Below are 25275 nucleotides of genomic sequence, written 5' to 3'. Positions count from 1 at the left end.
CCTATTTACTGGAACAGCTTCGTGATTACCAAGTGCTGGGAAAATGGGAATCCCCGGAAACATTTTTAGTAACTGAGCTACAGTTTCTTTTAGTATGCTTAAATTTTCTTCTTTTGTCTGATTCCAAATGTCGTGTGCTGGTAGATCACCCGTCCATATTATATAATCAATGTCCTTAAAATAAAATATAAATTTATATCTTCTAGGTTTTTGACTTGTAGTTACTATTAAGTTATTTACAGTATGTGTAGCAACAATATGTTGAAGCATATTGTCTATAGTACGTTTAGGTGTGTCACACTTTCTATAATCTCCCCATCTTCCTGCTCGATTTTGAGGACTGACTGCTGGACCATTGGTCAAACGACAACATAGAGGTTCATTGCAATCAGCATTTGTTCCTTCTTCATAATAAGGATCAAAATGGGTGTCGGATAAATGGAGCACTTTAAATTGTGGGACTGGTTCCTGAAATAAGTTCTAATTTACAAGTATACCCTTAATAAAAATATCGAATTATAGATATTATGTGTATAAACTATATTTGGTAATATTTATATTTATTACATTTTATTTATAAAAAATATAAATGAAATTTGTGTTTGGTTTTTAAAATATATGTATAGATTAGGGTGGATCTTAGCTATAGATGAAGACATTTTTTTTAATATTTTTAATTTCTTACCCCCTCATTTTGTTTATTACTATAAGAAGGTAATTCGGGTGAAATTTGGTCATGATTACTCACCTCCTTCATGTGCCCCAAGAGGGTTGAATATTAGCGAAAAAAGGTTGTTTTGTCTTTTTTTGACTATATTCAAAAAAATATTGCATTTATCTTAAAAACGTAGAAAACATATATTATAGATATTTATATTTTTAATAAAAATCATATACAATTTCTCATAAATCTATTATTTCCCAAGAAAAATGATAAAATATGGAATATTTTATTTATTTAAAACAAACGATTTTGTACAGTTATTTAAATATATTAAAATAATGGTTGATGATATGACAAAATATCTAATATACAATTGATAAAGAATTTGATTTCCTAAAAAAAAGTTAATTAGCATAAATTTCATTGAATTTACTGTTTTATTGTAACAGTCAGGTTAATATAAAAAAATGTAATTTATTTAAAATGTTATGTTAATTCAAGAGTTTCATTAATAATATATGTTTTAATATAATTCAGTTTATATAATGTCTTATAAATCTATTATTATTATTATCTATTTATTATTTCATAAGAAAAATTAAATGATATAATTATTATTATAATTTTTTTACATTTTTTTACATTTTTTTACATAGTTGATTTCTTTCAGTTATTTTAAAGATCTTGGACAAGGTGGTTTTTTACAATCTGAGAATCAACGACGATACTCTCTCACTACTTGCAGTAAATATTGTTTCTGGTCTTCACTTTTAGTTATTAACTTGTTATAATCTTCAATTAATTTCACTCTTCATTACGTAATATCATTAATTATAGTTAAATTATTTACTAAATCTTTTCCTTTTATATATTGATCATTTTCGTCCCACAATTTCGGATATAAATCTAAAAAGTCCAACATCATACTGAATCTATTAAAAAAAAAAAAATTCCTAGATTGAACCAATATAAAATTTTTATTAGCATAATCGTATATTTTATTTGATTATAAAATTATTTGTTTTTTGTATTCTGATTTGACATCAAAAGTCTTCATTGCTTTAACCATTTTTGCCTTTTTTTTCAGTGGTACGTTGTCATCAAAAAATGCTAATGATGTTACTTCTGGTATTAAGTATTACAAATGACTACACTTTTTTTTTAATATTCATTTTGAAATTTGTATATCAATGACCTCGTACAATATTAGCTCTTCAATAAATTGTAAGTCCATGTTTAGTTGCCAGAGCAGCAGCTGGAGCACAAAACCATTATTTAACATATCCGAACTATAAAATTATACAAGTTACGGAAAGCATTATGTTCATTTAATGTTAATTTTAATTCATTTCGAAATAAAAATATTTTCAGAGTATATAAAGCTTTTGCCATCCAACTAGCATGATGTATGGATACTGGAACTTTGAAAAATATATAATTTTGAGGTTTTTCATCTAGAAATATAATATTAAGTTTTAACAGTTCCTTATAGTTATCTTGAGGTTGAAACTGTCATAATTGATTTTTACCGAACATTAAAAGGTTTTCTTTGAAATCTTGTACTGATTGAGAAACAAGAGTATCTTTCAATTCACTAAAAAAGTTTTTGATAGTAATATTAGGCCAAGCTTTTTGGAAACGTTTAAAATTGGTACATCTGATACAATTGGTACATCTGGTACAATTGATGCAATATCAATTTTTATTTCAAAAAGACTTCTCAATATAACTTCAAATATATGATGTCTACATGGTAAATATAGTATATCACGTTCTAGCCGTTGCTCTAATAATATACAAGTCAACCTTTTAGTCAACCCATGATGAATACGGTTGGATCACAACATAAAGCTTTGTACGTTTTCGGTTAAACCCCAATTTTCAAGTCTGATATTCTGCTATTGCTTGATTTTGTCTAATGCCAGATATAAGTTTTGGTAGACCAAGCAGCTGCTCTTTTCCTTTAAATGATATTACTATTGGTATTCCAATAGGCGGTCAATAATTTTTTTTCCGGATAGTGAGGGAAGAAGTTTACCATCCCATAATCTCAACTGTAACATATTATCGGATTCCAATACAACTATTAGGTACAAAATATTATCTAATCGTATATAATGTATTATTAATAAGACTCTTGAATTAACATAATAACATTTTAGATAAATTAAATTTTTTTACATTAACCTGACTGTTACAATAAAACAGTCAATTCAGTCAAATTTATGCTAATTAACTTTTTTTTAGGAAATCAAACTCTTTATCAATTGTATATAAGATATTTTGTAGTATCATCAACCATTATTTTAATATATTTAAATAACTATAAAAAAATAGTTTTTTTTAAATAAATAAAATATTCGATGTTTATCATTTCTGTTGGGAAATAATAGATTTATAAGAATTTCTATGTATATGTTTTTTATTAAAAATATTAATATCTATAGTATATGTTTTATACATTTTTAAGATAAATGCAATATTTTTTTAAATATAGTCAAAAAATGACAAAACAACCTTTTTTCACTAATATTCAACCCTCTTGTGGCACGTGAAAGGGGTAAGTAATCATGATCAAATTTCACCCGAATTACTTTCTTATAGCAATGAACAAAATGAGGGGGTGATAAATCAAAAATATTAAAAAATAATTTCTTCATCTATAGCAAAGGTCCACCCTAATATCTATTACTATCTATTATTTATTATAAGAATCTTTAATGTAATATTGTATCAAATAATAAATTTCAATTACTTTTAATATTTTAGTTTCGATTGGAGTAGGTTTGGGAACAGGAGGAAAAACTACATCCCATTCATGTGTTGGATTGTATACATCCCCACACGCATCGCCAATTACAAAACTACAGATTTCTTCTGGCCCAATGTTTATTCTCTGTAGAACGTAAACTACTTCACCCTGAAATAAATTCAATGTTGAAACAATAATCATAGTGAATGAATAATAAAGTGGCTTACACTAAACAATTCGGTTATACCCTCGCAGACACGCGGGGTTTGTAATTTAAAGCTTGTGCAAAATTGGTAAGTAATTTTGACGATGTCATCGCGTGTTTTTCCAGTCTTTATATAGTGTTGTAGAAAACCAGCTCCGGCCTTACAAGCCGTACATGACATTTTTGACATAACACTAGTTTCCACTTCACCCACTACTTGATTTAAATTGAGCAATTGTAATGCTTTGTCCACGAACCGAGGCAGAGCAGCTCGAGAAGCGCGACTATCTTCTTTATTTGGCTTACCGTCGACTTCATAAAAATACTTCGCATAATTTGTCTAAAAATAAAAATTGTGAACATTTAATATATATTTAATATAATAACTATATTTAAAATATTTTTCATTCACGAGTATTAGAAAAATGTTCAATATGTATACTTAAAATAATTAAATAATTAATGTCCAATTAATCAAGGTTGCTGCCAGGAGATCAACGGGACTATTTTACTCCAGGCCCAATTCTAGAAAAATTTAAACGGGGCCCCCTTAAAAGTGATATTGATTAGTAATACATGGTGTTACTCATTAGAGATTATTAATATTGTTATATTATTTTTATACTATTTTTCTCTATGAAATATTAATACATTTAATTAAATAAAATTAACATAAATATATATTTAAGTGGTAAATGTTCAGTAGTTTTCAAATTCTAAATAGTTATAAATGTAATTTATTATAGTTATTGTCGGAGTATGAAAAATTAAATAATTGCATCCAAATTTACGTAGAAATTCGTTATTGCAAGTATCGACGAAACAAAATACAATTTCTTATTTTCTATGGCTGTTTATAAACTATCTAAGAATACATTTAATTTTTATTAAATATGGTAACTGATAAAACATTTTAGAAATGTTATTAAAAATGTAATTCACTGTATCGATGAATTCAAACGACCTTGATTGTTAAGAAAACTATATTTATCAATATTTTTCAAACAGTGTATATTTTTTTATCATACTCATATATTATTATGATGATTGAGGGGCCCCTGAATCAATCTGCCCCTGATCCTTATAATCCATTAGGACCGCTCTGCAATTAATAATAATATATTTAATGTGTTGTGTATAAATTGGTATAAACTATATTAAATATTGATGTAGATTTATGAAATAATATGAGTTATTGGTTTTTACATCTGTTTTAAAATTAAATCTGTGAAATGTTTACATATTAGTTATTGCACAGAAAGAAAAGTTAAACAGTTTTCATTTATTATGCAAGGTGGAGTTATACGTAATAATGTAATTTTCAACTTACCGATAAATTAACTATTGCATGTATAATAGGATTTTAAAAGTAATATTTAATAAAATATGAAGCTTTATTTTTACCAAATGTTCAATTTATTTTTATTTTAGACCTCAAAATGTGTATGTAAAAAACATTTATATTGATATATATATTGTATTCAATTTTAGAGATAAAAGATGAAACAAATTGATTTAAAATAAATTTCATCGTAATTTTAAATCTGTTTTCAAAATTATTTTTCAGATTAGTAATCACATTTTACTATTTACTAGGTCAATCGAAATGTGAATAAATTTGTCTGTGAATTTAGTATATTAGTGAAAGTCATAATTGATTTAAAAAATTTTAAATTTAAAGAAATTCATTATTTTACAAAATTATAGATATTTGTTTTTTCATTTAATTTAAATACTGTATGTTACATATTTTTAGTCCTTTTAATTTGGAATTATTTTCTTGTTAATAAATTACTTTTAAAATTTGGAATTTTCTTAATGTCTCGTTTTCCATTTTTTCGATGTCTGGGGCAATGTATACACCAGTGTGGTTTATCATAAGCGCCGGCTGGTGTTCGTTGTCTGAGCTTAATAGTATTATGTCTTCCCACAAAGACATATTGTGAGTAGTCCATTGTGGTATTGCCTTTCGGGGTTTTTCTATTGGAATTCCTGCAGTATTATAATATTCATTAATATTAAATGTTTAAAATACTGACATTAATACATAAGTATAATATATTTTATTGAAATCGTTTGAAGTTGATTTAACAATGGCGTTAGTAAATGATAATTTGAGATATTTTATGTATTTCTATAAACTGTTTATTTCAATATAAAAACAAATTAACATTTAGTTATGATTGAATACACGTGTGATTATTGTATTTGTGAATTATAATTATAATTCTGATAATTAAATAAATAAAGAAAAAAAGTTAGAATAAACTATATTTATGTATGTAAATACCTAAACGATTAGTGCAACTGATAACAATATAAAATGTAGTGAATGTAAAATTTTATAAAAATATCCATAAATTTATAGCAATTAATTTTATAATATATTTGGTTATATTAATGCATTAATTAGAAACAATGTATCAAAATTATATAAATACTAAAATAAAGCAATTTTCCGACGAGTGCCGACTAAATACATAATAATGAACCAGTGTTGAGAAGGAACACGTTCCTTTTATAGAAACAAAGCTTGAAACGTGTTCATTTTAAAATATTGAAACGGGGAACGGAAAAGAGTTCCTATTTTTGAAGAACTGAACGAAAATGTTTGTTTCCCAAATTATAGAAACAAAAAAAAAAAAACATTTTTTAGTAATATATTCTAAAATATAATATTATTTAGTGTTGGTAATTTGGTATAATTTCGTTATAATATAAGTCACTAATAAATTGCCATGAACCTAGGAGGACGTATCGTGGATATATTGAATATATTTTATCTCAATTGGTTCGAGATTAGCCTACAAAGTATAATAGGTATAATGTAAACTATGCAATGTTGATTCTGTTCAGTTAATTACTTATCGAAAAAGGTACTAAACATAAAAATTAGCCGATTATTTCTGGTTAAAAAGTTGTCCACAAAAAAAAAAAAACACCATTGACAATCGTTCAAAACGTATAAAAAATATTTAAAGGAATGGAAACGCATTCCTTTTTAAAAAGGAACGGGAACGAGTTGTTTTTTTACAATAAGAACCAGGTTAGGGAATAAGTTCTTTTTTTTAAGGAAGATGGGGGACTTTGCTACCACATTATCGTAATTACAAAAAAAGTATAACACAATGTAAATTATATTAACTGTAAAGAAACATCGCTATAGTTAGTGTTAGAGTGACAGTATTGTGACAATGTTCCAGAAGTGTTATTTTAATATTTATATTAGATATTCGTGATGAATGTTATTACCTGCTGTGAAGATTGCATACACAGTAATGAACGATAAAATCTGATATGACCATGTTGTTAGCAGCCTGAACAGCATAATATGTTATGAATCTGCACATAAAAAAAAAAAAAAATAAATAAACCAACAATTAGTATATTAATCAAGTTAATAATTATAAAATGTGTTATACATGAATATGAATGCTGAAACATTTGTTTATAAAAAAAATGTTTAAATGATAATATCATGATTAAATATCTGTACAATTAAGATAATTGTCGCAAAGATAAACAGGGGAAACAGAATGTTACCATTGAAATTATTTTTCTTTAAATTTAAAATTTTAAGATATTTAAATAAAACGTAAAGGTTTGTGGTCGTAGTATAATAAATTATTATCAAAATGAATGCCATAGAAGTATTATCTCCTCATCTTCCGTTTAACCACCATTGACCAGTTACAAACGATAAAGAAGTGTTCGAGTGACAAATGTGCAGCTAAGAAATCTAGGTTCTAAGGTACATAGGTAATCAGTGGCAGATTTAGTGTTTTGGTGCCCCTAGGCTTAATCACTCTGCCCCCCTCCCTCTACTAAGGAACCAAAAATATTTGGTCTAAACCCTTCTCTTCAAATTTTATTCAGTTTTTTTATCAAAAAAAAAAAAAAAAAATTAAATATAAAATCATTAAAATAGAAAACTTCTAAAAATAAAATATTTCATGTTGACTATTTTACTTCAGATACCATTATTACCAATACAAATAATGCTTATACAGTCACATAACGGAAATATAAATAGCCAGATATGAAAATACCTATACTCGGATAGTCAGATGTTCCGAATAAGTACATATGTATTAATAAGTTATTAATAATAACTAGTAACTAACTGTAATTATTTAATTACGAATGAAATATTTTCAAATTGTAATAATACTTGTAATATTCTTACTATAGCCTATAGGTACGCATCATACAATGTACATATTAATATACTATTGTAACTTTTTAAAATTACTTTTATTTGTGTTTAAATGACAAATATAAAAAAAATACACCTAATAAGTCAATAATAACACTTAATTCTATAAAAAAAAGCCTCCCTCCCAAAAAAGCTGCCCTAGGCTATAAGCCTTTTAGCCTGCCCCCTTAGCCGCCACTGTAGGTAATTATTGAAATATATTATACAATTGACTGTATTTAATACGAAATAAAAAAAAGATTCAAATGATTTACTGCTACTGTACCTTCAATTATGTGCAGTGGCGAAACATATTGGACTTTGATATTTAACTTAAGATTATAAATATAAATAATACAATGTTATTAAAAATTGTTTTTTTTTATAGACCACGAATATAGAAAGAAATCTCTTTCCCCAAAATGTTTAAAAATTAAAATTTTGGTACCCATATTGACTTAAATTTCTTGATTAGTAATCATTTTGGCTTAGGTACATACTACGTTGTTTAGTTACAATTGACTGGATTTTTAGTATAAATACAACATATCGGATTTCGGTCATTATGTAATAAGTATTCACGATGAAACATGAATAATTATGATTTTTATTAAAAAATATTTATATGAAACATAATAGTAATTTGTTGTTTCGTTAATATAAACATCTCACATTACCTAAACGGATATGGTTTCCAAAAGATAGTCAAATACTAATAATATGTATGCATAGCAAATCGTAGATGCTTAATTTATGAATGCGTTTTTGTATGTGCATATAATGATGACCTGATAGTTTTAAAAACAATTAAATTATTAAAATTAAAATAATTAGTAATAAAGTAAGTAAGTAAGTAATAAAGTAAAAATAATAAAAGGATATAATGAATGCAATTATTACATTTTAATTTATTTTTTATGTTATTAAATATATAAACTATACATAGATTTAACCCAATTTAATTTTATTGTGAATAAATCATAACGGTGCATTTTAAATGAAAAATGGAACAGTTTTTTTTTTATCGAAAACATTAAAATAAAGTGTTGATTGTTCTTACATCTTTGAATCTTGAAAAATTAATCCATGAAATATGTATACTTATTTTCTTATTAAATATTGGTGACTGAGTATTAGTAATAAGTTATTATAAGTAAAATTTTAATAATATATAATAGTTATTAATAATAATTTATTACTAAAAATACCTGAAATTGAATTAGGTATTCAGTTTAATTTATCTGTTTACATTAAATACAATTTTGCTGACGTCAGATTTTACGTACGTTTAATTTTTAATCCCTCACCTGAAATTGTCAGAGAAGTTATTTAACCATTAAATAATTTTCTAATATTATGTCCTTTGAACCGGATAAGAGATATTCATGTTAAATAATAAGATAACAATAACATTTTCATTTTATCTCTGACGGTCAACTGTGAAACCAAATGAAACAGAATTTAGCATTTGCATACATCAATTTATACACCGTTCATTACATAACTTATGTAACATAACAAGTACCCGCCGTATACCTATATACATGCATTGTGTCTTCTATAATATAGGTACTCGCGGTGAAGTCGATGTAATAATAGAATTCCTCTACATGCGCAGTTCACCACGTGTGATTATACGTGAAACCAATATTGTTATTTACTTAAACTATTTAATAATACATGGTTTATTATAATACGGAAACTCAAGGCAAAATTTATTACTTAACGTATTTTTAGCATAATATACATTTGAATAATTAACGATTGACATAATTAAATATTATGTTTTGTCTTAAAAGAAAATAATATTAAGATAATTTTCAATATGGGCGGAAGAGTTAAAGTGCCGAAATCGGCTGATAATCTCATAGAAAGTAATTATTTTCATTAAACAATTCAAAAAATCGATTCAAATGTATGTATAAACTGTATCGACAACAAAAATATGAAGCTTTCCGAAATAATTTTGATTCCGCGTTTTTATATCGTTAAATATTATTACTAATTGTTACTAATTATCTATGTACACAAACAAACATCGATGTTCTGTTTTAAATGTTAGGTTTATCAAAATAAAGTTTCGGTTTTATTAGATGATAATATACCTAATATAAATTGATAACAATATTTCAATTGTATGACACTGAAATTATAATGGATAGCAATGGTGCTCATGATTGCTTACAGCTATTATTATTTAAAATATTTCCGCTACAATTACTATATTATATATCAGTAGCGTAGTTAGATGTAGGTCATAAATAAGCAAGGAATAATTTTGTTTTCATAAGAATAAGTATAAGTAAAAAAGATGTGTTTATGTAACCAGCTTTGTCTTAAATTTGTTTCCAATATGCTGCATTTATATTCTCTATGATGTACAAATAAGGAAAATTAAATTTAACTAATTGACTGCAATATACATACATATTTATAACAGTATATATATATAACAGTAAATGGTTGTTGTAAACAAGATAAAAGTAGGAATAATTTAATACCATCAAAATTTCAAAACAATTACTTTTGTTTTAAAATTGCACGAGTACTTAGTAAAAATATCACCGAGGAGATTGGACATCCAAATAAAGCCCTCCCGCCATATTATGCGTTACCTATCATTATGTACATCGATAATTAATGTTCACCTACTATATTACATCAATTACCAGACAATTATTATCGGTAATCACCGGTATCACCATTTGAGAACACTCATTACATTTATTGTTTAAACATTATCGGGAGGTGACGTTTTGCTGGCATCCTCTTTTTACTATTGTTCATGTATTATCTGTTCATAATTAATAAAAGTCTCATTTATTTTTATTTTCGAGCTCAAATTTATAATAATCATTTATTGTGCGAGGGAAAAATTAAGTAAACTATACAATACTATTAAGAAATATTAATGTTATAACATTAATAATAATATAGACATAATATGGTTATAACCATATTATGTCTATATTTTTTCATTCCGTATACAGTAAGTGGTACAACTATTCTTAATCTGTATGTATAATCATGGACAGACTTATGCAGTGATTGAAATACAAAAAGCCTAGATATTATACTATTATATTTTATCAAGGCTCTCTATTATGAATAATCATATCATTATATTATGTTATGATGTCGAACCCCGTGTTGAAATTGTTAATTGATGATCCATTAATATTTATGTAAACATAATAGATTTGAAATATTCATAAATCAGCCTAAGGTCCTGATGATCATAATAAAACAAATAGGTTTCACTGCACAATTACTATTATTTCACACGACCGCGTTCAATCCCCTTAATAAGTTGAATTGGACGCAGTTGTCATTTAAAACATATTTAATACACGTTAACGTCGTATTTTTAACTGCGGTACCTACTCATCATGGAAATGGCAAACAACCGAAGACATTTTGAGAGAAAATACTACGTATCATAACGCACATCCAGTTTTTGATTAAATCTCGGATTTACATGTACTACATATTCTAACTTATATCTCATTAGTGCACTGATATATTTTAAATATTCCGTGTACTATAGGTTAATCGCTAGAACTCGAATATAATATGTATTATATTCATTTGCAATAGTGCCAAACTCTAAATATTTTGATGAAGTAAAATTGAGGACTCACCACACACCCTGATATACAACATAAAAGCTGAATATTATTCTACATAAATCGTCCGGGTACCCACTGTCCCAGTTAAATATGTGAGTCGGCTATTTCGCTTGATGTATAGGTTCGGCGTCACCGCCTGTATGACTTAATAGATATTTATCACCTCCTAGTATTGAAATCTATGGTTTAAAACGTATTATATATACGATACCTACTTATAATAGTAGTTATTGGGTTAGTAGTTAATAGTTATTATTAATTGCAACTTACGATTTCATAGAAATCAACGAAAATAAATTACAATCTTAAGGGGATGAATTACTAGGATTCTTTATGTGGTTTTTAAGCAGGACTCCCATTTAATGAAATTGTACGTGCAGGATTTTAATTTTGAAATACGAATTACGAATTAATTATGATAATATGCTACTGGACTATTAATAATCAAAATGAATACATATATATCGTACACTTTATCTATATCAACATGCCTTTTCAATTTTCTCCTGTTATCATTCTGATACGTAAATAAACAGGTCATATATGTTTCTCTTTTCTGTGGCACTATAATATTATTTAAAATCGAAAACAAACAACAATTGGCCATAATGAATTCCGTCGGCTCCGTTTTATATATACAATCTTGATAAAACTAATAATTCTCACGTCTCCTCGAATTTCACTCTTTCTTTATAATTCTTTGTGTAAATATGATCAGTATAACAGGTGAATCATAATTTTATCAAGTCTTTTATTTTCTCGTTTGATAATCCGTTGTTACAGAGAAGAAAGATTCAATAAAATGTGAAAGTTTAATATACCAAATTTATTAAATACATATTCAATTCAAGTTAAAAATTATAATGAGCAGAAACTAATAAGCTATGGTTTTCAGTTATTATATAGACAATCCATACCTAACCTAACCATTACATTTAAGAACTGAAGATTAATTTTTATCACCAACCGAAAATAATTAATTTAATTTTTTTGTTTCTATTACTTACTCGAGTTTAAATTGTTGAAAAGGTGAATTAATTAAAGGTAAAAAAAATAATATTCGGAGGCATTCTAAAAGAGGCTGCTGCTCAACATTCGAAAACGAAAATAGTAATACTACTTACATATTATATTATGTTGAATTTACGGATGTGATAGTTTTATCGAGGTCAAGGATATGATATTCATTTATATATAATCTTCTGAGACGAAATTCTTTATTCTTAAATAAGTATAATATGCTAGATAATAAATATTTTTAAAATATATGCATACATATATACTTGTAATTAAATTATTATATTATGAAATATTATTATCACTGTAAATAGATAATAATTTTGAATAGAGTATATAAAATTATAATTGACAGAAAATACATTTGGACTTAAACTATACCATTTGAAATATAAAAGGTTTATAAATTATCTAACGTTAAATGTTTATACATTTTTTAATCATCATTTATAATAAAAACTTAAGCTCAGTTTTTAAAACTATTTTAAATTAGAGATAGTATCATTTTTCAACAATTTCGACATATGATATATTCGTATTGTTAAATTTGTTAATGAAACTTTTCCTTGCAATTTAACACGTCAGGTGTTTTAATTTTTCGCAAAGGAAGTATAGATGATATATTATATAGTTAATCAACGAATTTATAAATGTGAAATCATGAAGATATAACAAAATTATTTAGCTGTTTTGTGTTCGCTATAATTTAAATTTATTGAAATAGTCATAATTATTGAATAATAAACGTGGTTTAATTTTATTTATCTGTGTTTATTCTTTATTCAATTTTATTGAACCTATAAATCTACCTTAATAAAATTTTTACATATAATAAAAACAATTTTTTCTTTCATTCGTTAAATGCTTATTTTTATAGTATAGTTTAATTTATACTCGAATTTGCGCAGATATATTAATAATATATTTATGTAAAAGGAATATTTTTTGTATTTTTTAAACAACGTTTTAATATAATTTATTGACTTTTAACTAGCTACTGAGTTTTTTAAAATCGAATACGTGTTTAAGGGTTTATATAGTTTGATATAGGTATATCGTCCATAAAATTTAATTTTATTAAAAATTAAATTTTATGGTACACTTATTTATTTTTGTTCATTTGATCATGATAAAAAAATTAATTGTTTGATTTTTACGCTCATCAATACATTTTTAATTTTAAAAGAAAATTAAAGCTTTTAAAATAAATTATATTTCTATAAAACTAATTTAATAATATTTGATTAATAATTGAATCTAATTTGATATACCTAGCTATTAAATATAAAATCATAGAAACACTGAAGGTATTTAAAAGTGTATCAGGAAAATCGTCCTTGGACCATTCGTGATATTTGCACGTACAATATACATCTATACATACAATATGTAAGGTAATATTTAAACTATGATGGCGCCGTGCTATAATCTGGATTCAATCAATTGCACGTTTTCATTTGTACAAAGATAAAATGTTTAACGGTCAACTGTGAGTACTTATAATGATATTCGTTTTGTTTGGCGAAATAATAACCTTTTCAAAGCTTGATCATGGGTCACTTGTATATAAATAGTAAGTACAGTTTCAGATTTGATTAAAACATATTTACAAATACATATGTGATATTAAATAAATTAACAATGCATTTGTACCATTTGTCAGATTTTTTTTTACAAATATTTAATAATTTATTTATTTAATAGTTTTGTTCAAATATATGTCAGCAAATATTTATAAATAACACAAAGATTCAAATAGATTTTAAGTATAGCATCGTTTCTGTGCAAAAGGAATCGTATTTTGCATAATGAATTTTTATACTTTTTAAGTACTCTTATGCAATAATCATCGTCAACGTTTATTTAATTTATTGGACTTAAAAACGAAAATTGTTTAAGTTAATATGTATAAACTGATTATTTTAGATATAATGACATGTCATGGTATAATTAATGAACTACATACCTATAAATTGTTATATTTTTCTTTAATATAACATTTTTTGTATTAGATTGTAAAATTATTAGCAAAATATAGTTTTATATTAAATGACTTGGAAACTAAATCTTTTAAGATTTATTATTGTTCAAGTGATCTTGTATAAAACATAAATTTAAGTTACTAAACAACATTACAAATACATTTTTTTTCTAATAACAAGTATATAAATATTTTTAATAACTCATGTTTTTATTAATTTTACATATTTAATGATTTGTTTTTAAATAATAAAAATTAATCTCTAGTACATACCTTATTTATGAAATAATCGATCCATTTTGAATGAGATTCGAACTTAAAATGTACGATACCACATAAGAAACATTCGATCACTGAGATCCGAGATGGCCATTACCATGTTTTTAGAAAACTGAATTATTTTATATGCCAATTTTAGATGAAATATTTTATAATTTAGAATCATTAATTGTTTATAATAATAATGAAAAATATTTTATTTCAAAATTAATTTAATTTGAAAACTGATAGAAAATGTATAAAATCGAACAAGATAATAGAAACCAATTGAATAATTAACCGTAAAACTAGTTCTAAATAAATAAAAATACCAGAACAAGTAACTTAAAAAAAATTTTGTTAAAATTATTCGTGATCAACTGACTTTTAAATGTGTTGGTTTAACTCATCTGGCTATTTGATATGTTTTAGTCGATCTCACGGTAAATACTATCTGTATAAACATTTTTTAATATTACCTGTTTTTAATTTTAATAACAGGAAATAATTTTTTACTCAACTGCATTTTAGATTAAAATATGAGCTAATTAAAAATTATACTAAATGGATTATTTTAACGAGAGTGCATTTTTATCAGTCACATGATAAAAAATTTATCGCTGCGTCATTAACAATTTAATAATCGTTATCGTGGGGTAGGAAAATGCCCTTTCATACATTAACACACATACATACATACATACATTTCATACATTAATTATTCATTAAACAATAAGTTTATTTAACATACTTAATTATTATACTTAATTTTTTTCAACATTATTAGTTGGTTGATTAAAAAAAATTAGTGGTATTTTTCAAGTAAGTATATACATATTTCGGATCGTATTAAGTATACAAACAAGAACGCAGTTAACTTAAAAAAACATTTTGTTATTCGAAGTAATTGTAAATATAGTTGTTGTTATTTACGTATTTTCATTCAAATGATTCTCTAGTTGTCCTTAAAATTACCAAAATTAAACGTATATTGAATGGATATACTCATTTTTTTATGGTCATTAGTTGAACGAGGAAATAATGGCAAATGTTAAATTGTGTTATAAATTATTTATAAGGTAATGTAGAAAGTATTTTTTATTTCATACATTTTTTATCTTATCATATTTTAATAAGTATAAAAAATTCTTTAACGGTATGCAGAGGAATTTATTAAATTTACAATAAATTGATTTTCTATTTGAAACGTAATACATATATTCTACTTAGTAAATAACACATTCACGTTTTTATATTTATGTATATTTTTAATAACCCTTGGATAAATTCAAATGCATATGATTATAACAGAATTAACAGTAAAATATTACACTTAAAATGTATATATTTACTCCAATCACTTATGACAAAAAATTTGTCAAAATATTATTTTTTTGATGGTCTAGATTATCAAATATTTTGAATAATATCTGACAAAATCGAAGTTCAACCACACATAATAATTATTTTTGGACTTTTATTATATTTTCAATAATTTATATCTATAAGTTAAAATAATAAATTTTTTAGTAGCGAAATTAAGTTACCATAAAAATAAAACATTATTTTCACAAAATTTGATTTTATGATTGAATATTTTTTCTACCTATTTTTATAAATTTTACAAAAAAATATTGTAAATAATACTTAAAACTCATATTTATTGTTTTTATTTTTAATATTTCTCTTTTTCTTTTTACTCTGGTAAGTCTTAAACGCATTAACAATATAAATAAATAAGAAAAATAACTTACAATCTTGGTGAGAATATTTTTTTTTGCTTATCTTAAGTTATCCGTGGATAGGTCGAGGAACAAATACCAAGAAAACAAAACAATAACTCAAACGATAAGATCTTTGTAAAGGGAGACACATTAAAATTAGAAAAGGAGGAAAAAAATTATTGATATATGATGTTATTATAAAAAAGTCATTTTTTTTAATCTCCATAGGGTGCCATAAATATAAACCTATAAATAAAGATTGAAAAAAAAACAAGAAAGGCAAAATTGGATTGGACTAAAGAAGTATTCGGTTTGTCTGGACTTACGGAGCAAGATATTTATTATTTGTGTGTACATACCTATTTTGTGGCACAATCAAATAAAATGTTTACTTAAGAAATATTAGTCATGAACACGGGATTTGCAATAAATGAATATACAAATTAAAACAAATCATTTTTCCTTTTTGATTTTCACCGTCAACGTAAATTGTATCTACCGAAATAATGAAGACACAATGTATTCTTAATTAATTAATTGAAATCAATTACTTTATACTCATTTGAGTTTTGAAACGAAAACTGAATACGTTAATTTATTCGGCGGTGTTTACGTATAAAGCCGACGTATATAATTAATGATAAAAACTAATAATTGTGACAATCAGAAAATTAAAAATATGCATTAATTTATGTTCGATTAAATTTATGTATAATAGCATATTATTTTATGTAGGTTGTACAGGTGACACACATTAAAAATATATGGAATTTTAAAAGATATTTTTTTGGTTTTTAAACTTCACTATATACTGAAAATTAGATATCTATTTTTATTATTATAATCTTATACTATTTAAATTTAGACTGACTATAGACACATGTGGTAATGATAATGATAACCAGTGTTAATCTATCTAGTCTCAATATGATATCGTATGTAACTAACCTTATTCGGTGTTTATCAAATCATTAATGAATAATGAAGCTAAGAGCATACAACCCTCATATAAGGTTAAAACTCATTAATATTTTAAGATAAACTATCCCGTGGTACTTAATATTATTCTTCTACACCAGATAACTTTTTAGTTTTATACTTATAAAAGAAGCTATATTTTATTACATGTTATTTCATATTATCTACATATATTTTAAGACGTAATATATTCGAATTTGTCTTTACAATAAGTGGAACACTTCATTAACAATACTATACATATATTTTAAAGCTAGACAGTTATAAGTGGTTGAAATATGTTATGGTGTAATTTGTATTTTAAATTTATAGTATACATTTAATTTCCAGTTACCTACCTAAATTAATTATTTTCAATAAAAGTGTTTGAATATATGATTTTGGTTCATCGATTTTTTAAAAAAAAATTCTTTATGATAAATTATGGTCATATGAAATAATGTTCAATAGTTCTTAGTAATAAAATATATAATTGATATAAATTAGTTTTTTAATATTTGACTCTTTTATAATATTTATTTTTAATATAGCAAACAATAAAACATTATATCTTTTGCTTTAAATTATTTATTTTCAACACTCTGTACTGTTAGATGTTTGTCAAGCGTGGAATTAAGAAATGGAACAGACAGATAGTTCTAAATAAGTGGCCAATTACATATTTCAAAACATGTTTATTAATAATAAGCAGTCAGTGTAAATTATTGTGAAAATAAAAAAATTACATTTTTGAACCTAATGTACTGAGTGGAGAATAAAACTAATTATTATGAATTTAAAATAATTAATTTTTACTAAGAGTAAATATTTAATGATTAAATAAAACATATTTACGTATTGTTCTTAACGATTTATGTTTTAAACTAATTTTATAACAGAAATAAATTAATATTTAATTTTTCAGTAGTCATTGCTGGGTTTCGATCTAATATCATGTTAAACTTTTACAATTAATAAAATTTAAATAATATAATAAAATGTTTTGTTATTGGTTTTAATATAATATATTGTAAAGATAACTAAGTTTGTTGGTACTGCAACCTTGACCTAGTCTTGGTGGCGGCCTGCTACATAAACGAATCAACCGGTTGAGAATTTAATGGTATATAATATATAATATATACAGTGTTTCTCAATCTGGGGAGAGGGTCACGACCCCCTTAGTGGTCACCAACTTATTATTTAGAGTCACGTATGATTTAAAATTTTCAAACAATACAAAAATTAAAAAGCTTCAATAATAAAATAAAATAATGAAAAATAAAATCATTAAATATTACAATATTATATAATACGAGTATACCATATATTATTATATATATATTTTTTATATTGTCTAACAAAATTAACGCATTTCTAAAAAAGATTGGACTATGGATAAATCGAATAAAAAAAGTACATATTTGATATGTTTCCGAATTATTTTAACATTGCTCAGGAAAATATATTGTCAAAAAATGAAATTAATGAAAAAAATGTGTATTATAATTGAAGAACATTTATGTAAACCGAAAGAAAAATTTTCCAAATATTTTCACCCCACTAAAGACATTCGTAAAAATTATAATTGGTTAATATATTCATTCGTGTAACCTGATAAAAATATATTATCATTATTAAATTAAGAAAAACTGATTGAATTGAGTTCAGATGTGGGCTTATACGAGATTTTTAAAAGCAACAAAATATATATAGGTCAATTTTGGGTAAAGATTTAAAATTAATATACTAGTTTGGCCAAAGAAGTATTAAAAGTACTCATTCCATTTTCAACAACATATTTGTGTGAAAATGGATTTTCCACAATAACTAAAATAAAAAATAAAACTAGAAATCGACTGGACATTTCATCAGCTAGGTATAAGAATTAGTTTAATAAAGTCAATTACACCAAGAATTGACGAAATAATTTTATATCAACAACAACAACCAAGTCATAAAGAACCTTAATTTACAAATATATTTATAGGATAAAATATTTGGTATACGTTTTTTAATTTAAAAAAAATATATAATATTATATGTATTTTATGTTTTTTCTGTACACTGTACAATGTGCAATGTACAGTACTTATAGTATTAATTATTAACAGTAAATTATGCGAATATATAAAAAAAATATATTTAGGGGTCGCCACAGTAAAAAGGTTGAGAAACACTGATATATACTATATATTTTTTTTGGAACGGTTGTATCGAATTATCTCGGTTACTCTATACGGGGAGTCTAGTTAAGTAATAACATAAGTACTTCCACATTATATTATCATTATTATTTCCAACATTATAATAATAACACGACTATAACGGAAAAACTATTATACCATGAATTTGTTGATATAGTTTACAAACTATTATCAAAACAGTTACATTTTTAAACACTAGGTTATAGACCATTAAGGTATTAATCTAAATAGGTACAAAATAGGCTTAAAGCATAGTACGATCAGTATAACAGCTTGTTGTTTTTAAATACATCTGTAGTTAGGTACGTGCATAAAATAACTGTTTTTTTTTTTTTTGGGGGGGGCTTATGTTGTACATTTTTATATTTATATAATCTATAAAAACATATTTCATATTTTTCCTGAATTTAGAGAGAGTTTGAACCTCTAAGTCTTTCCCTTGTGTATGCCCATATCTGTAATATTCAAAACAAAATAAGTCGATGCAACTATTGGTATATTGTATTTTTATAAATACCTTCTTCATAAGAATTAACACTTATAGACAGCGAAGGGATTTGATGTAATCAATAAGTTTAATTATTATAGTTTATAGTATATGGTGTGGTGAGCATTGATAAACTACATGTCCAACATATATTTTTCAGTAGTTATTATTGATTTTATAAGAATTAAGAAAATAAAAATGTAAATTTCACAATAGTTTAAGTTTTTATATTTTTAAATTGTAATAACTGTTATAACAATTATTTATATTAAAATACTATCTAGAAACATATATAGAATTATTTAATTTAAAAAGTGTTTATAAATGTATACCTATTATTAATCGTGGTATTTGAGTATTTCATTATACATGAGTAGATAGTGAAAAAACACCGTTACTATTGCGAATAAATCGTGTATGATACCATTTGATAAACGTGTACTATTATTGTCCAAATAATATCGTTATTGAACGAGTGTGCACACACACCCACAATTATAATTAATAATATATATATATATAAATGTAGATATAAATGTTTGTTAATTAGTTTACTCAAAGATACACTAAACATATCAAAGTATATGAATGTACAAACTTTTATTTTACTTATTCCGGTTCCCTGCTGCTACAACAGTTGTCATTGATATCGTATTTACGATACACAAGTACGTGACCGGTGTGTCGAGATTAACCTACTTGGGAATGACACTCACCACCAATCGACAGACGGATAACCGTTCTGATGGGCTACTCTCACTATACACATAGTACATATATTATTATATACATACGTATAAATAGTAGCATAACACGTACTGCGGCCGAGCCCGTAAATCTACACCTAGGTATCCGCATCATCTGCTTTGAGGATGATGATTAAAGAAAAAACAACTTTCGCTCATATTTGCTCACTAATTATTGTGTTACACGTGCACATAGTAATAATGTATCTATTACAGTTCAGTAATATATATATATAATACATAGTAGTGGTCAGAAGTGAAAAAAAAGTAACACTTGTGCACGTGGATATCAAAATATTACATGGAAATCGAGGGGAAACGAATATAAAACGTTATTATATGTTTAAGAAAATAAATCGGTACACAACTCTCACTGGGTCGTCAATGTAATTAATCCATTTTTATTTTCAAATTAAAATTTTAAACATTTTTTAACGTATGATTTTAGTACGACTAATTTATTAGTATTAGGAAAACTTGAAATATTGTATTAAGTATGAATTAAAAACTAAATTAAAATTTGACCCGTTTCAAAGTCGAATATATATACGAGTATATGCATATATATGATTGGGCGAATATTAATTTATGAGAGCTACTTCAACGTTAAAAAAATACGATAAATGTACTGTATATAAGGTCATGATGTTTAATTACAATTTTTTTTTTTTTTTAAATACTACAATTGTATTTGGAAGTTTTAAGCAATTGCTACAATAGTAAATTAATATGTAAATATAGATAAACAGGTGTTTATAAATAATGGGATGCGTATTTCTAATGTAAGCATTTTGATAAACTTATTTTTTTTAACAGTGTAATTAATATATAATATAATATAATTAGTGATTTTTATTTGTTTTGTATTTACTGTTCAATAGGGGTCGTTAAAACGTAAAACACATTGTTCTGCCATGTGATAATTGTACGTATTGTGTGAAATTGAAAGCTATTATGTATATATTTGTATTACACGATAAAATTCTCGCAAAATAGTTTTTTCAATTCAAATCATCGGAGCATATCGCTTTTTTAATTTAGTAAAAAAATTACTGTTTAAAATAAAAAAACTCGTAATTATTTTTCTATTTTTTCCCTCTATATTTTTCTATATTTAGTATTTTTCGTAACGAACTCGCGTATTACACACAATAATATTTTGATTTAACTACTGTCGTAATAATCCGCAATACGTATATTATTGTTGCCAATGATAACAATGGGTATTAAAGCCGTAGTCTTCATTTATTATTATGTTATGTATTATGTTTTGTTAGTGATGTCTAACCAGATACGTCTCCTACTGTTATTATTAATATACAAAAGGAAAATGCAATGAACCCATTAGATGCTGCGTGGTACTACGATTAAATATGTATATGCGCACATTTACCTACCTACACGTACGGTATAGTGTTAGAAGTATTTAGATTAAAATTGACATAAACTCGTTTCACTTAATATAAGAAGCGGATTCGCATTTCCGTATGGAAATTAAAATTCCAATCGTGATGCGTGTAGAAATTCGAGTGTTCTACCCGTTGGTAGACCTCGTTATTTCGATGCGTATGTTATAAGTTCAAAATTCTTATTGCATCGTTTGAATCGGTTCGTTGGACTTTACCATTACATTGGGAATCGTTTCACATCGCCCCCACAAATAAATAGCACACGCGGTGATCTGAGTAGTAAAAGCATTTTGCGCACTAGTTTATACTGTATATAATTCAAATTGTAAATAATCATTTTTGATTTTAAAACAATTATTATTATTATTATTATTATTATGACGATAATTTTGTTTATTTTTTCTTTCTCTCCGTCTTAACATAATTATTTAAATAACATATTCGATCCTTTATTCTCCTATCACTTTATTTATGTACTTGAAATTTGGACTTGACCCGTTCAAAAATAAAATAGAAAACCTCATTTTAATATGTATATAGGTGTAATCGTTGGTGAGTTCTATCGTAGTCAAAAGCAAAAGCATACTGTGTGGCAAACCGAAGTTTTCAAAAGATTTAACTTTGCCCGGAACTTTGAAAAATGTATACTCACAATGTTCGTGCACTTACCATTTGGGTTATCGGTACCTTAGTCCGAGTGAAAGCGATATTTGTGAGCATATGTGTACGAGTGTGTGTCATAAAAAGGTTTATTAATTTTTAATTTTTTTTTCTTCAATATACTCACATGCGAGCCACTTGTGTTCCGTATTCAAAACAACCACCGCATGCGAATCGGCAACGGTCGGCACGATTTTCTTTCGGCGGCGGGAGAATTCGCGTCCTACAGCGTCGAACACGTCATGTTCGCCCTAGAGGAGGAGGATGATGAAGGTGAATTGGATAAAAGTACTGGAGGAAAAAAATGACAAAAAATTGAAAAATCTTCGACTAAAGATAATATTGTTATTACGAAACGCGGCGGACGTCACTCCGATAGGCTCACAGCGATAGAAGTTGTACGTGCGAAACCGTTTTCAAATTTTATTTAATCACGAGAACTGTTAGAAAAAAAAAAAAAATGTTTATCCGACCGCAGGATGACAACTACACGACTGCACGATGCCGGATACGCAAGGACTGCCGGACACGGTACGATAGAAAGTATCACACGCATCGGAATACCGACTTCCACTGCAAACCAGTAGATTTTCGTGTACTGTACCGTTGGCCGCGAGAGCGAGGGACTACATTTTAAAATAATAATTAGCACAGTGCTGCCACGTACCGGCCGAAGCCGCCGTCGCTTTCGAGTCTCAAATGTGTTGTACACGCACGCGCGTGCGCTCGCTCCGTCACAACCGTCATCGCACCGTGTTAACACCTATTCAATTGATTTGGTCATTTTTTTTGTTCCTAGATAATCTAGGCTAGATTCCTAAAATCGTATTCCACATTTGCATGTTATTATATCATTGTCCACCTCACGTGTTACGATCATCGTTGATATCCACTCAACAAATTCTCGTTCCGTTAACTGCATACTATTTATGTTTTTCTTTTCAACACTAGATCGTGATGTGTTGTTTATAATACATTATTATCTAAAATGTTCTAACACTTTTTTCCCTGCCAATATGCTTTACGTACGGTTTTGTTTTTTTTTCTCTACTTTTTTTTGCCGATAAACTTTCAAAGATCGAATACCACACGCCAATATATACGCTTTTAATTATGTTGTTCTTGTTTCTATTGAGACCCAAGAGATTACTCACGACATACCGATTCAACTGTCTAAATGTATTAGTGTACCTACTGTATCTTTTGAATCTCTCTCTCTCTCTCTCTATATATATATATATATATAAATAAATAAAGTAATAATGTATAATATATAAGCATATTTTTGATGTGGACGATTATTATTGAAATAATAATTTAGTTGTCGTTCGAAATCAGACTATTTATCAAACACCACAGTTCATTGTACTAACACTTCCACATACTACCAAATATTAATATATTTGTCAAATCACCTGTGTATAATATCAATTAATATTTGTCAATAATAGTTGGCATTTAAAACAATATACCTATCGTTAAAATTTCTATAAGTCGAAATTTAAAATTGAATTTTTTTTTAATTAAATTTTAATTTTTTGCTAGAAATTTCCTTTAAAAAAGTTGTAATAAGTGTTTTACTTAAAAATGTATAAAATAGAGTGAGCTGAATCCATAATATAATTATTTAGAAATGAATAAATATTCCTTTTGAAATGTGTTTAATAAAAACCAATTCCTATTTTCTGGATTTCAATTTTAGGAATATTACTACTATTATTAAACAGAATGTTGAGGTATTCACTTTTATTCTCATAAATCAATTCAATGACATCTAGTATTAATAAATATTATAAATTTAATCTAATTTTTTTAAAACTTCGCTTTGTATTTATAAGAATATTTATACACTTAATTAATTTGTCTTTAGTTCTTTTATCTGTAATGCAAATTATAATTTTCAAATAAATTAACTTAATGTTAATGTTTATGTTTACAAGTAATAATTGATTATTTTTTCAATATATACATATGTAAACATATGTCTTATTATGATTATATAAGTTACAAATATTTTTACAACATATTTATGTATTATATGACACGAAATATATATTATAATAATAGGGATTTAAAAATTCGATATTTTCACAGCTTGAGCTTAAATTATAATTTTACCCCAAGACCTTACATGTATACTAGGTAGGTCATTGAAAAATTACCGTACTGTACGAATTGTATACTATATCATATCTTAAGACTAAAGAAATATTCTGGCAACACAAATTCTATGATAGTGATAGCGATGTTTCTTAAAAATCAATACTTTTATCGGTATAATGTAACGATCATGGGTACTCTGACACTATTAACCTAGAAGCAAAAAAATGTTTAATGTTTTCAGTATTATTTAATAAATTAATTCTAATTATTCTAAAAATAAT

General features: G+C 25.6%; 1 protein-coding gene across 5 annotated transcripts in view; it reads right to left on the bottom strand.

The window, feature by feature from the left end:
• Positions 1 to 23490, bottom strand: part of LOC112691127 (sphingomyelin phosphodiesterase) — a 40962-nt gene extending 17472 nt beyond the window's left edge. For 2 of the 5 annotated variants that reach the window (XR_003149283.1, XM_025565277.1), the window contains exons 1-7: positions 23019 to 23489; positions 6874 to 6963; positions 5417 to 5613; positions 3644 to 3961; positions 3420 to 3584; positions 241 to 480; positions 2 to 174 (exon numbers count right to left, since the gene is read on the bottom strand). Coding sequence is in view for 3 of the 5 variants with exons in the window: in XM_025565277.1 (XP_025421062.1) it covers positions 2 to 174; positions 241 to 480; positions 3420 to 3584; positions 3644 to 3961; positions 5417 to 5613; positions 6874 to 6949 (1169 nt within the window). In the remaining 2 variants the exon portion in view is untranslated. Of the gene's footprint in view, position 1; positions 175 to 240; positions 481 to 3419; positions 3585 to 3643; positions 3962 to 5416; positions 5614 to 6873; positions 6964 to 14716; positions 14855 to 23018 lie in introns of those variants that run through there. The other 3 variants (XR_003149284.1, XM_025565280.1, XM_025565278.1) reach the window with 3 other exon arrangements.
• Positions 23491 to 25275: the final 1785 nt, after the last annotated feature.

The sequence above is a fragment of the Sipha flava genome, unplaced genomic scaffold (genome assembly GCF_003268045.1).
Source record: "Sipha flava isolate LNK unplaced genomic scaffold, YSA_version1 564_pilon_pilon, whole genome shotgun sequence".
Classification (NCBI taxonomy): Eukaryota; Metazoa; Arthropoda; class Insecta; order Hemiptera; family Aphididae; genus Sipha; species Sipha flava.
The sequence above is the reverse complement of the archived record's forward strand: the minus strand, read 5'-3'. Positions and strand labels throughout refer to the sequence as shown.